The 12578-nt window shown below is 36.0% G+C and overlaps 1 protein-coding gene, 1 long non-coding RNA gene and 1 pseudogene across 5 annotated transcripts; 1 reads left to right on the top strand and 2 right to left on the bottom strand.

Moving 5' to 3' along the window:
• Nucleotides 1–305: 305 nt before the first annotated feature.
• Nucleotides 306–8471, bottom strand: LOC147491852 (uncharacterized). Of its 4 annotated transcripts, XR_015200177.1 has the most exons (6): nucleotides 8036–8471; nucleotides 7666–7821; nucleotides 6626–6842; nucleotides 5611–5724; nucleotides 748–5531; nucleotides 306–525 (listed from the first exon to the last, which is right to left on the bottom strand). XR_015200177.1 is itself a non-coding variant. In XM_086569230.1 (3 exons), the coding sequence occupies exons 1-3, from the start codon at nucleotides 6910–6912 to the stop codon at nucleotides 5164–5166; spliced, it is 420 nt and encodes a 139-aa protein (XP_086425356.1). In that variant the 5' UTR covers nucleotides 6913–7051; the 3' UTR covers nucleotides 1974–5163. The 4 variants fall into 4 exon arrangements, 2 of the variants coding, with proteins under 2 accessions (XP_086425356.1, XP_086425355.1); XR_015200176.1 differs by having other exon boundaries at nucleotides 7666–8469; XM_086569230.1 differs by lacking the exons at nucleotides 306–525; nucleotides 7666–7821; nucleotides 8036–8471 and having other exon boundaries at nucleotides 1974–5182; nucleotides 6626–7051.
• Nucleotides 8472–9281: 810 nt separating this feature from the next.
• LOC147491853 (uncharacterized) lies at nucleotides 9282–10176 on the top strand. Its single transcript, XR_015200437.1, has 2 exons — nucleotides 9282–9413; nucleotides 9793–10176. It is a non-coding gene; the product is annotated as an uncharacterized LOC147491853 (long non-coding RNA).
• Nucleotides 10177–10240: 64 nt separating this feature from the next.
• LOC147491854 (putative cullin-like protein 2 pseudogene) lies at nucleotides 10241–11487 on the bottom strand (annotated as a pseudogene).
• Nucleotides 11488–12578: the final 1091 nt, after the last annotated feature.

Consider the following 12578-nt stretch of genomic DNA (forward strand, 5'->3'; position numbering starts at 1 on the left):
TAGTAGTTCTATACTTCTATGTGGAATGTCATGAGTAAGAGAGTTTCCCCAAGGTGATAATAATAAAGCACGATTAGCTCTTAAAAATTTCCCATATCTAGTTTTCAACTTAACTTGAGAACCATCTTTAATAGGTTCCCATTCAATAGAAGAATCTAAACGTCTTGGTTAAGTTTGTGTAACTTTACAAACAGTCGTGTACTTGCGCCATAACTAGTTAATAGTTTTTTTTTTTTTTTGGTCAAAGTGAGGGTACGCCCAGGTGTATGCTGGGCCCCCCCTGGCTCCGCCACTTCTGCAGCACATTGAAACTTTACTAAAACTTGATTTCAAGTGTCATGACATCCAATCCTTATGCCGCATCAGACTTCCATAAATCTTTATTTGCCTTCATCAAAAGCAGCTATATTCTGGGGTTCACACTCGGGGGCTGAAGAGGCGGAGCAACAGTGCAGAGGTTGAGCTTACAGATACAGCTCCACAGGCAGCCCACCTTAAGAGTCCTCGGAATTGTTATTCTTGGACCTCCATCAACATCAATTAAAAGCTTAAATTCTAGTAACTAAACTATTCAAATAAATGTATACTACGAGCTCATACCAGATTAATTATGGGAGACCCTACTATAATAATACAAGTTAAATCTGTTTCGATAAGTTTCGCTAAATACTTGTGTATATTCTAGTTCTCATTGATGTACAACAAGAAGATAGGTGAAGCTTTCGGGCAATTAGAAAGAATAAAAACCTGTTAGATTAGACACTGAAGTCAAAGGTGTAGCCATACCAAGATTTGGTAACAGTGAATTGCTTTACAATTGATAATTTGGGCAAACAACTGACCAAATTGTTCCAACGAGAATGGTACATATATCCAAGGTCTACGACATCATCCGGATAGGTCCAAATCCAGTGTATCCTTTCACAAAGTATCCCGATGACTAGTACAGAGTTCGTTTTCCCTTTTACTAATGATTTTCTACACAATCAGCAACAGATAATCTTCCATAGGAAATCTATTAACAATGCTTACAGGAAGACAAAAGACCAGAGTGTATCGTATCTATCTTTCGGGCTTCACATGCCCTTCCTTCCTTACAGCAAGTTTCCTATTAACGTGCTTTAAAGTTTAAAATTGGATCTTAAATGGAGTTATAACTTTATACAGCTTCTACAGGAATAACCACAAAACGAAGCGTCTAAGCTTTTCGCCAATCAATGAACTCCATAATGTTCCGCACTCGTAATATTTTGAAGTCCTAACACATTTCTTCCAAATGTTACTGTGCAAATAAAATCATAATTATTGCCATTAATCAGAATCCATTTAGCAAGATACTCTAGCTTATAGTCCAAAAGGTTGGACTAAAGTTTAAAATTAAACCAGACATGCCAACATATGCTGTTTTAGGGCGCACATAAGACTAAAACGTGCATACCCTTTTATTCCCCCTCCTAGATCTGGCCGCAGGGATCCAATACCTCAAAAATTGCATTCTTTGTGTGGTGCGCCTCTTTAAAGTTAAAACCATATTGTCACCTTTGATAGTCTTAGGAAGAGATGTGTTAGGGAAATTCTATTTTAGTTGTTGTGCACTTTGTTTGAATGAGGGTGAGTCTATGCATCATACCCCTTTATGGTGTCTTTTCTCTTGGGGCATTTGGAGTAACTGTATTTGCATGTCAGGGCTTCCCTTGGCTCGGTGAAAGTGCTAGTTGCCTATGAGAGTCAAAGGAAAGGGAAGACGTGTTTGGAGCATGATTTGTTTTGCACCTTTGTGGGGAATTTGGTTGGAAAGAAATTGCAGGCATTCCGAAGGAAAGGGGAAGACTATGGAGGAGGTCGCCGTGTTTATCGAAGGCCTTTTACTCTTTTGGTCCAAGGTGCAAGACGAGAGGAGGGATATACCTTTCAGCCATTTAATGTTTAGATGGGATTCCTTGTTGTGTTGATCAAAGACCTTTTCTTTGTAGTTTCTTGTTCTTTGTTTTTTATTTTCTGTCTTTCTTTGATTTCTTTGTTGTTGTACTAGTAGGACACCTCATCCTACTTTCTTTTGATTGGTTTCATACTAATAAATTATATTTTCCGATCAAAAAATAAAAGATCAAGACGTGCATAATTTTAGTGCCTTAAAGCACACCCCCTATATCTAACTGAGTCTGCCTTTATCAAGGTTTTAGCTCCTCAAAAGCGCTGGATTCACTACGGTCTATCCCAAACAAAAGTTATACATCATTTGGAATGCTAACTGAGCCAGCTTCGCTTAAGGTTCTTAATGTCTTTGATTCACTAGGCCTATCCATTCAAAACTGTACAACATCACTAAGAATATTAACTGAGCCCGCCTAGCCTCAGTTATGGTAGTCTATCCAGTCAAAATTGTGTCTCACTAGAATGCTAACTAAATCCACCTCATTCAGGGTTCTTAGCGCCTAAAACACGCTGGATTCACTCGTCTAACCGTATCAAAATCTTAAATCACTAGAACGCTAACTGAGTTCGCTTCAATTGGGGCTCTTAGCTACTCAAAAACGTTGGATTCACTCCTGTCTATCCTAAACAGATTTTTTTTTTTTACAAAAAAGAGTTAAGCTGGGGTTAAGGCTGGGCCCCACCTGTTTTATTGAGAATCAACTTGTTACATTTGGAGTTCCTGAGGCATCATCCTCATACATACCTTCCCTCAGAGTATAGTCATTAGAAGGAGGTTCGACAAAAACACAAGTTCTAAAGCCTCAAGCCTAACACCAAATCTATTCAAAGTACAACATTACTAGAAGTACCTCATTCCACCTACTTTCCTTTCGAGAATTACAGAAATTGTACACCATTAAAGTGCTAACTGAGTTTACCTCAATTAGGATTCTTAGCACGCTTGAAAAATTCGGGATTCACTCCGACCCATTCAATCAAAAGTTGTGTATCAGTAGAACACTGCCGGAGTCCACCTCAGTTAGCGCTTAAAATGCGCTGGATTCACTCTGGTCTCTCCCTATCAAAATCATAAACCACTAGAATGCCAAATAAGCTGGATTCACTACGATCTATCCTAAACAGATATCGTACACCAATAAAATGCTAACTGAGTTTGCCTCAGTCAGGTTTTTTAGCACACTTGCAAAGTATTGGATTCACTCTGGTTTATCCCAACCACAATGATGTAGCATCACTAGAATGCTAACTGAATCCGCCTCAGTTTTGGTTCATAGCACGTCTACAAAGGACTAGATTCACTCTAGCTCATCCCATTACGGAAGGACTACACTCAGTTATTTGATACTACTAAGCAGCAAAGCAAAGGACAGAATAGCAATGCAAAACAAGCAGTGATATTCCAATAACTAAATCATGTTAAGAAACCATGACTGATCAAGTCATGCACAGGACAGAAGCACAATCGCCTCCTGCAACTCCAACGCCCATACAAAAGATCTACAAAAACACCAAAACAATGCCGCCATGGAATATCTTTTCTCTTCATTGCTTACTTCGACCAAGAACCCAAAACGACACCTCCGCTACAAGCTTCGTAAAGTGAGAGTTCATAGTGCAAATTTCACTATTAGAGACAAGGTCGCCACAAAACCAATGTACTGTCCCCCCTCCAATGCCAGGATGACTTTCAGAAACGAGCATGCACTACATTTCCCTCCCACTTCAACCTCTCTATATCATCCGACTCAGGCTTCAAAGCATAATTTACAGCCCTCATCTTCGCTGCATACCCAAATATCGTCTCAAATCGCTTTTACTATCAGGAACCAACCTTACCAAGTAGCTCTTCAAGAAACTCACATTGAAGTCTAGTAGTTCATTTCCACCAAGTAGTCCACCAGATTTTCAAAATTGAGCACACACGCCTTCGGCTCAAATTCAGGCACATACACCTCTTGATTCAATTTAAAGCTAACACTAACACGCCTCTGACTACAGGCACATTGCTGCAAGCGGCAATTATTAACAGGGAAAAGCCTTACACGTTTATTTTTACAATAGTTGAAACCTTTTATCATCGTACTATCACCACACAGACAGCGTTCTAGTGAGATGTCTGTCTTAAACTGAAGCTCGAAAGTTTTTCACTAAGTTCACAACCTATTTGCGGGCAAACAAAACCTTCACAGGCAAGTCCAAAGCCTTGGTTATTTCTGGCCACATAAATCAGCCGAAGCTAAAGCATTACAAGACTACCCATCATGTTAATCTCTGCCACAACAAGCTGAATTCTACCATGACAAAGAGGCAACTGATTGGTACCAACCTTTCAAGGATTACTTCCATCAAAGGCATTTTACATAACAACAGTAACCAAGCACTTAAACTTAAGAAACAGGAAAAATGCTTCCGCTTACAGGATAGTGTGAAATATGGCCAAACACTAACGACAACTTGTTAAGATGCTTCCAACAAATTTGAACCCACCGTAGTTCTTGACGCTGCTTGTGGCGACTAACACAAAGGAAAACACAAACTCTTCCCAAAATTTGCTAAGCATTTGGTACTCCTAACCTGCAATAGAAGATGACACCGCAAAATTTGTTAAAAAATGCAAGTTGTGTCAGCTCTATGGCTGAGACATACATTCACGGGCCAATCCGCTATATCCAATTGGCCTCTTCATGGGCCTTGTTTTCCTGGAGATTTGACCTCATTGGACCCATCAATTCGAAAATCATTCAAGAAACACATATGGATCTTGGTACCACCGGATTCTTCACAAAATGGGTCGAGACCATCCCACTCACTGTCTCCAACAAAAAGACTTTTGCTACCTTCACCAAGGAGCACATAATAAGTCGCTTAGGTAACCGCAAGCACATCATCTCTGATGGTGGCATCCCATTTGTCAACCAACACATAGCTTACATGTTAGAAGACTGTGGTATCAAACGTGCGATCAACACCATACTCTCCCAAAGGGAATGGCCAAGCTGAACCGACTAACAAAACTCTGCACAGGGATTTTATATGTACAACGGTCCATGAACAACCAAAGGGATGGCCCACCGCACCGAAACACCGAAACAAAAGGCTACAGAGATAGCCCACTTCACCTTGGTATATGCCGCAAATGCCGTAGTGCCAGCCGAAATCATCATACCATCAGCACGCATAACTTCAGAGTCCAGAAGCTGGTGTCACTCATACCATCAGCACGCATCACTTCAGCGTCCAGAACCTGGTGTCCATGCTCATGCATCAGGAACACTGGAGGTCAAGTTGCAGAGAACGCATGTCTTTGGTTGCAACTTGGAAGACTACTAATATAATGATCCATGCAAGCTTATTTTTCAGATGGAACCTGTAACCTAAAGTAGGGTATCTACTATCATACGGTATATACGGAATAACTATATATCCTCCGTGATGGGTAAACTAGTTCGTCGCTGTTCTCATGATGGGTAAACTACTTGGGTTTCTGCTCTATCATGTTTGCACTAGAAAATATTGGACTCTGGGATACATGAAGAGCTCATTGTCATAGACCCAACAAAATAAGATTTCATAGTAAGCAGCCAACAGAGCACCTGACCAGATGTCAGCTCAAAAAAATCAGCATTAGCATAGCTGTGAAGCTGATAGATGCAAGTATTTCCTTATAGTTACCTCTGGTTAGGCACCATCTGGACTGAATCTTCATTCATATTTGAAGTATTTCTGATCTGGTGCTGATAATTCAAGTTAGGTGCCACATTTTGGTGATAAGGAAGATTTAGAACCCTGCAGCCGAAAAAGAAAAATAATAGATATCAAGTGTATCATACTATGAGACAACAACAAACAAGTACATATCTAATATTTACAATGTTGGATACTAACACGCTCAAAGAATCAATAAACTCTATTAAAGCAATATAATCGGAAATATGTATGATGTGATTACACGGTAATGAATACCCTACTTGCTTTACAGTTCTACTAAAGTTGTCTAAAAAAGTTTAAGATAACTTAACATATAACATCCAGAGCACGACATTAGTGACATATTATACATGTTATATTTCAAGTATCCAGCAAGGAGAAATGGATATAAAGTTCATTGGAGTATCCAAAGTAGTAAAACTTAATGGTTCAGAACTTCAATCCTTCTAAAGGAAATGAAGTGTTGATTTCTAACTTAGCTGAGGGAGTCGGGAGTCCTGAAGCAAGGTTGCTCCAAAGTGACTTGGAGGTCACAGATTTGAATCGCTGAAACAGCCTCAAGCAGGGGAAAGCTCCTAGACCCTGCTCAGGCGGGAGCCTTGTGCCCTGAGCTAGTCCCTTTATTACTAACTTAGCTGATTCCTAGCTGAGCTGCTGAAGAGTAGCAAGTTTAATCTTTTTTCTTTTTCTTGTTTGATTTCCCCCATTAAAGGTTGCATCTTTAATCAAATTACAAATAGCATACACAGCGAAATCAAAGAGGGAGTACTTAGTAGTAAACTGGAAAAATGGTCAAGAAGCACAAGTAACAGAACAACAGGTGATATCAAAGTACCATTAGAGCATATGTTCAGAAGGTAAAAGCATGCTTTGTACTTTATTAATTTCAAATTTTACCAAATCTTCCATATAGCTCTAGTATTAGGAAGCAGATAAAGGTACTCTTTAAGATAAATACAAAGTACCACTACGTACATACCGTATACAATGATTGCAATAACCCCAATCTTGCACAAGGTCAAGTCCCCATCCACAGCATCCCATGCATTTCCGTGATATGGATGATTTACTACCACTTTCAGCAGGTGATTTCGCAGAGAGCATCATGGCACCCCGTTGTGATGCATTCTGCTCGACTGATTCTGGTTTATTCCATTGTGATACATGGGTCTTTGTATTGTAGTAATCCCTTTGACCTGCAGAGACACAAAGAAGAATAAAGAAAGAATATATTTCGGTCTTCCTTGTTTGTGTATGATTTGACATTCCTCGTTTCCTTCGGGTTATCACACATTAGAAGAGCACATTCGAAAGTTATGTACTTCTTTTTAAGGGAGCACAAAGTGTTTTGGAAAATTCATCTATTGTTTCTGAATTTACATGGCATATCTTTGTTTTGACTTTCTAAATACCCCTTGAGTTGGAGTTCTTTTTTTATTCTTTTTCCTTTTTCCATAAATCAAGAGATATTATCTTATTGTCGCTTGCCATGACATTTACAATCGACATATCTTGAGAGTTAGTTTTTCCAAGAAACAAGGAATGTTCAATGTGTCAACCTATCCAAGTCCTTCTAGATGAAATGCTGAGAAATGTTGCGAGAAATGAAATTCTTGTTCATGCATTAACCATTTTATTCTGATCTTGGGGTGTAAACCTTTAAAGGCTTGAGACACTCCTAAGACAATGAACTTGATAGTTCTAGAGGACTTCAAAAATTAACCTATAAGGTAATTACATTGACACTCATACTAGCACATATTTAATTATTGATTACTTCTGAGTCCCTTCAGATTCTCAGCCAGTTTAGCATCTCCCAGTTTTCCCCATATTGCAATCAAACTTATCTCCTCTTCATAGAACTATTCAACTCAAAATTGCATTATGGCTTTTTATAAACTTGCAAGGGGGGAAATGAGACAAATCTAACATCCGGAAAATTCTTTTTCCTACATTCATCATTTCTTAAAAATAAAGCAATATAAAAAGTGAAAAACATAGGAGAACTCAAAATCATACCTGTTGTTTCATCCAAAGCTTCCTTCCAATCTGGTCATAGATGTAACGTGGAGAACGAGAACCAGTAGCAGTCTCCAAAGGACTTTCCCATTGGCTTTTGCTAGTATTTGGATTATAATAAAATACAGAGCCAGTTGAACGGTCTGCTGCTTCAATCTACATGAGAAATGCATAACATGGAGCCCAATCAGTCAGGTAAAGAACAACCACCCACTAATAACCACATTAGGGGAAAGAAACAACAATAAGGCGCAATTTTCCAATTTAGATATTCAAGAAGGATCTTTAAGCAACGAGATCAGCATGCACAAAGGCTTGAGATAGAAAAAGGAACAAAATCACATGTGAGCACTGAGCAGAACATATATACACATTACTAAAGCCATCTCCAGGGCTTCCTGGCCAAAACTTGGTGTCTTCAACAAGGTCACAAAGGTATAAGCATAGTCTACATATCTCAAGAAACAAGTAAACGCGGAAATCAAATATAATCAACTATAACTACTCTTGTTTAGCTGTTTATAAATCTAAAGATTCTTCACGTTATAAGCCCTCTTAGCAATTCGGGATACGGCAAAAATACGGTACAGAAATAATTCAAGAATTATTTAGTGACTAAAAAAACGGTACGGATAAAAAAATTCACAATACGTTAATTAATTATGAGGTGTTTGGTTGCAAAAATTCAGAAGCCAAAAATTCGTGATATTTTGTTAGTAAATATTTATAATAGTTGTCATTCTCTACAACATAACAAACATATTCAAACAGTTTAGATACGAAACATTAAAACCAATTTAATGGTCCACATAGGTACTTTCATTTACTTGCTCTTGGCATAACAATTATACACACTGTGGTATAACAATTTAAATATTGCCCAAAAATATGAATGGGGATATAAAGTACATAAAAATAACAAAACAAAACATAATTTTCATTCAATTTATTTTTTTTAATTAATTAATTAATTATTATTATTATTTTTTAACAACCAACGAATGGATTTTTGAAAAATTGGTCAAAAACCATATTATACTTTTCAAGACAAAAAATCACAAATTATTTCGAACCTTTAAAACATTCGGAAGTATTAAATGTATGGCCCTTCAAAAATTCGATTAGCGAATTGCTAACAAGAGTTATAAGTAATAAACTATTATTTAGTACTGATCACAAGTTTTTGGGAAAAGAGTATAGGGAAAAGAAAAACAAATGATTTGTTACTCAAAGCCAATGCCAAGTCCAAACTACAACAAAACAACTGCTCCAAGGAGCTTGAAATTTTGATGATGCATATAAATATGCTAAAGCAGGGAGCCAACATACAACTATATTGCAAAACATAGAGCTGATCTGTAACCAAAAAACTTGGAAACAGGTGAGTAGTTAAACTCACCCACCCAGGAGGTAACTTCGTTCCAACTACAGTTTTAGCAAATTTTGGGTTTAATCCCCTGGTTGATACATAACCAGCATAAAAACCCCCTCATTACGTACTAACCCATAAAAACCCCCTATTTTTTTAAAATATCCAAACTGACTAAAATACCCCCCACACATAAAACCCTAGATCTAAAACTTATATTCTCTCTTTCTTCTCACCATTCTCAAACCCTAGATATCCTGCAAAAATGACAAAATAATCGAAAAATAAGAGAGAAACACCCACCAAAACAAAAAAATCGAAAGTTTTCATCTCACAAACAAAAAGGAAAGCAACTACTAATAAAAAGACCAAATCGAAGGTAAAAATCATATTTTTTTTTAATTTCGTTTGTAAATAAACGAAATCTAAGGTGAGAATCATATTTCAAGTTGTCTAAAATTGATATTAGTTGATACTCTGTAGTTGATATGAAGTTCACACTCTGTAGTTGATATGAAGATTTGAATTTGTATCATATTTACATAGCCTGTGCAAATTTGAATGTAAATTCATATTTCTATGCTTGCTTTCATCAGTACTGTTTTGGTTACAATAATAACTATGTAAATTTACATTTTCGTATGTTTATTTGCATAGCTGAATTTGCTGTGTAAATTTGTATTTTCATATATATGAAAGTAAATTTTGAAATGTCAGTTTAATAGACTTATTTATTATTTTCCCCTTTATTACAACAGGAGGTAAAACCTACTAGCTCTACCAAGGTGTTTTGTTATACTGTTTTGTCTATGCTAACACTTTTTCAAGAGTTCAAATGAAGAATTAGAGATGTTCATATTGCCAAGACGAAAGAAACTCTTTTTGGACAAATTTTTTATAGTTTTTGTTAAAGAACATTGAAGAGACTGAGTTGAATGAGGAGGAAGGACATTGGAGAGACTGAGTTGAATGGGGAGGAAGAGGCAAAGAAAGAATATCATGAAATGATGTGTTGTGTTTTATTGGTGGTCCGGTGGATCGCTTTGGGATACTAATTTTGTTTGAATTAAGGACGTAAATCTTTGATCTTTTATGTAATGTCAGTTTGTCTTTGAATTCTGAATGTAACTTTTGGATACTAATTTTGTTTGAATTCTTGATCTTTGAATTCTGGATGTAATGGAAAAAATGAGCCTGATGCGTTTGTCAGATTTCCATAGCCATGTCAGAAAAAAGTTTATCAGAATTCATATTTGCATATGTAAGTTCAGATTTGCATAGACTGTCGCCTGTTAGATGACAAAAAAAAAAAACGTTTGTGAAAATCCATGTGTATATGTAAATTCATATTTTCATATATGTATTCATATTTACATAACTTGTGTCACCTGTTAGATGTCAGAAAAAATGTATATGAAATTTCATATTTGCATATGTAAATTCATATTTGCATATAAATTTTCATTGCATAGCCTGTGTCACCTTTCAGAACTCAGATGTTAGAAAAAACGTCTATAAAAATGCAGTGATATTGCTATGTAGTTTTAAGTTTGCATAATACAAGGTCATCACATACAAAAAAAATGCGAGGGTTTGAACATTTGGTTTGGGTGAAACTTGTATGATTATAATGGTGATTCATGAGTTGTATTTGTTATTCATCTTTGTGGAAATAAATGTAGTCCAATATCAAAAAGAAAATGTTATTGTAAACCGTACTTTTTTCATTTTTTCAATAGCCATTATCCATCTTGAACAAAAATAACTCCTACATCACATCTTATGCGGGTTAAAATTTTCATAGGTTAATCTTTTGTGTAATTAAGATTTTCATAGCATACGTCCGATATTATAATTGTTTTATTTTAATAATCTACTACGAAAATCTAAATTTTTATATGTAAATACAATTTTGCATAGGTTAAACAACTATGAAAATTCAATGTGCCTACGATCAAAACAATGTGGTTAGATGAAAAAAGTAAACGAAAGTGTTCATTTTCAAGCTGAGAGCGTTCATTTTCTAGACACTGCCTTGTCTGTAGTTTCACATACAACTGTTGTTGCACTCTCTCCAAAACCTTCTGTTCACTGCTTGAATGCAAGTAACTCAAAACCCTGTCCTTCTCTAATCTCAAACACTCCTCAACCTTCAAAATATACAGTTCACAAGAATCTTCTTCAATCCACTTATTCCCCTTCATACAATAATAAGTAGAAGTATCATCAAGCAACGCTGCTTCAAAGTCATTTTCATAACAATACATTCCCCCCATCCCCATTTCAACAAAAACATCCAACACATCCTTCAACAATGCTCGATCAATAAGCTCCCCCTCTTGCTCACGGTTAATTAAACAAATTACAACATCTTTAACATTGACTTTGACTTTTTCATACACCAAATCTTGGAAGCAAAGTAGCCCAACAGTTTTAAGTGGCTCTAATTTCATCCTAGTAACAAAAAAACGATCTAGGTAATGGAAAAAAGGTATAATCCAATTTAAGAATTTGATTTAATGAAAAGGGTAGAATGGGAAATAGAAAATTTCGGGGGATAAGAATTAGACCACAAATTGCTCATAATCTAGAAAACAGGGAGGTTAATTAGCAAGGTGTAAATAATAGGGAGGTTATATGGGTATGTTCGTGAGGGAGGAATTTACATATAACCGGATTGGATTGAGGGGGCTGAAGCCCATTTTTAAACAGTTTTAGTTGATTGAGTCTCAAATTTATGAAATTTAAACAGAGAGTCAATTAGTGACAAAACAAATATAAGTCACAAAAGAGTAAATCTTAAACAATTACAGAGCCACATTCAGACGGACTCTACACAAATTCATTTATAAAGCCAACTGCTAAAGGTGCACTAGTTAAAGTGAACCAACTTGATTTAGGGATATCCTATATGGCAATATGTAAGGAGATGTATCAACTGTCTAGCAATGCATTACAGGTAAATAAGTTGTGTGGTTAACCTCTTTCATACTTTCTTTCTAATAAATAAAACCAATTTCAAACATTACAAGATTACATATCTAACCAAATTTTGAGCCATCATATATACACTTGTACCACATTCAATATGGTTAGAACTTAGAAGTACAAGAAAAGGTAGAGAAATTTGTAAGAAAGATCTCCATTTTAAGAGATTATCTTACAAAAGTATCAGCTCATGAAAAAGGATTGTGTGACATTGGTGATTGGAACCTCGCACCCTATAAAAGAAGCTTGTTTTTTCATCTTTCTGACTCCTTTGGAAAGTGTATCCATAACTTGGTTAAAGTTTCAATGGCTCTCTATCCTTTAAAAGTAGTGTTAAAAGTAGATAAAGTAGAAATTTAAAAGTCGATAAAGTCAAAATTTAAAATCTTATATCTCTATTTTAAAGTCTATTATAAAGTAAAATTAAAGAGAAACAAATTTAAATATTTCTTTAAAACTTTATCGATTATAGAGTAAAATAAATTTATTTTAAAATTTTACTTTACTTTATCGACTTTTAAATTTTACTTTATCGACTTTAACACTACTTTTAGAA

The sequence above is a fragment of the Coptis chinensis genome, chromosome 6 (genome assembly GCF_015680905.1).
Source record: "Coptis chinensis isolate HL-2020 chromosome 6, ASM1568090v1, whole genome shotgun sequence".
Lineage (NCBI taxonomy): Eukaryota > Viridiplantae > Streptophyta > Magnoliopsida > Ranunculales > Ranunculaceae > Coptis > Coptis chinensis.

Coding starts and splice junctions, on each gene's coding strand:
- LOC147491852 (XM_086569229.1), bottom strand. CDS start 6,912: ATGTCAAATCATACACAAACAAGGAAGACCGAAATATATTCTTTCTTT. Junction 5,725..6,625: donor TATTGCAATCATTGTATACG/GTATGTACGTAG, acceptor TTTCGGCTGCAG/GGTTCTAAATCTTCCTTATC. Junction 5,532..5,610: donor CAGATGGTGCCTAACCAGAG/GTAACTATAAGG, acceptor ACATCTGGTCAG/GTGCTCTGTTGGCTGCTTAC.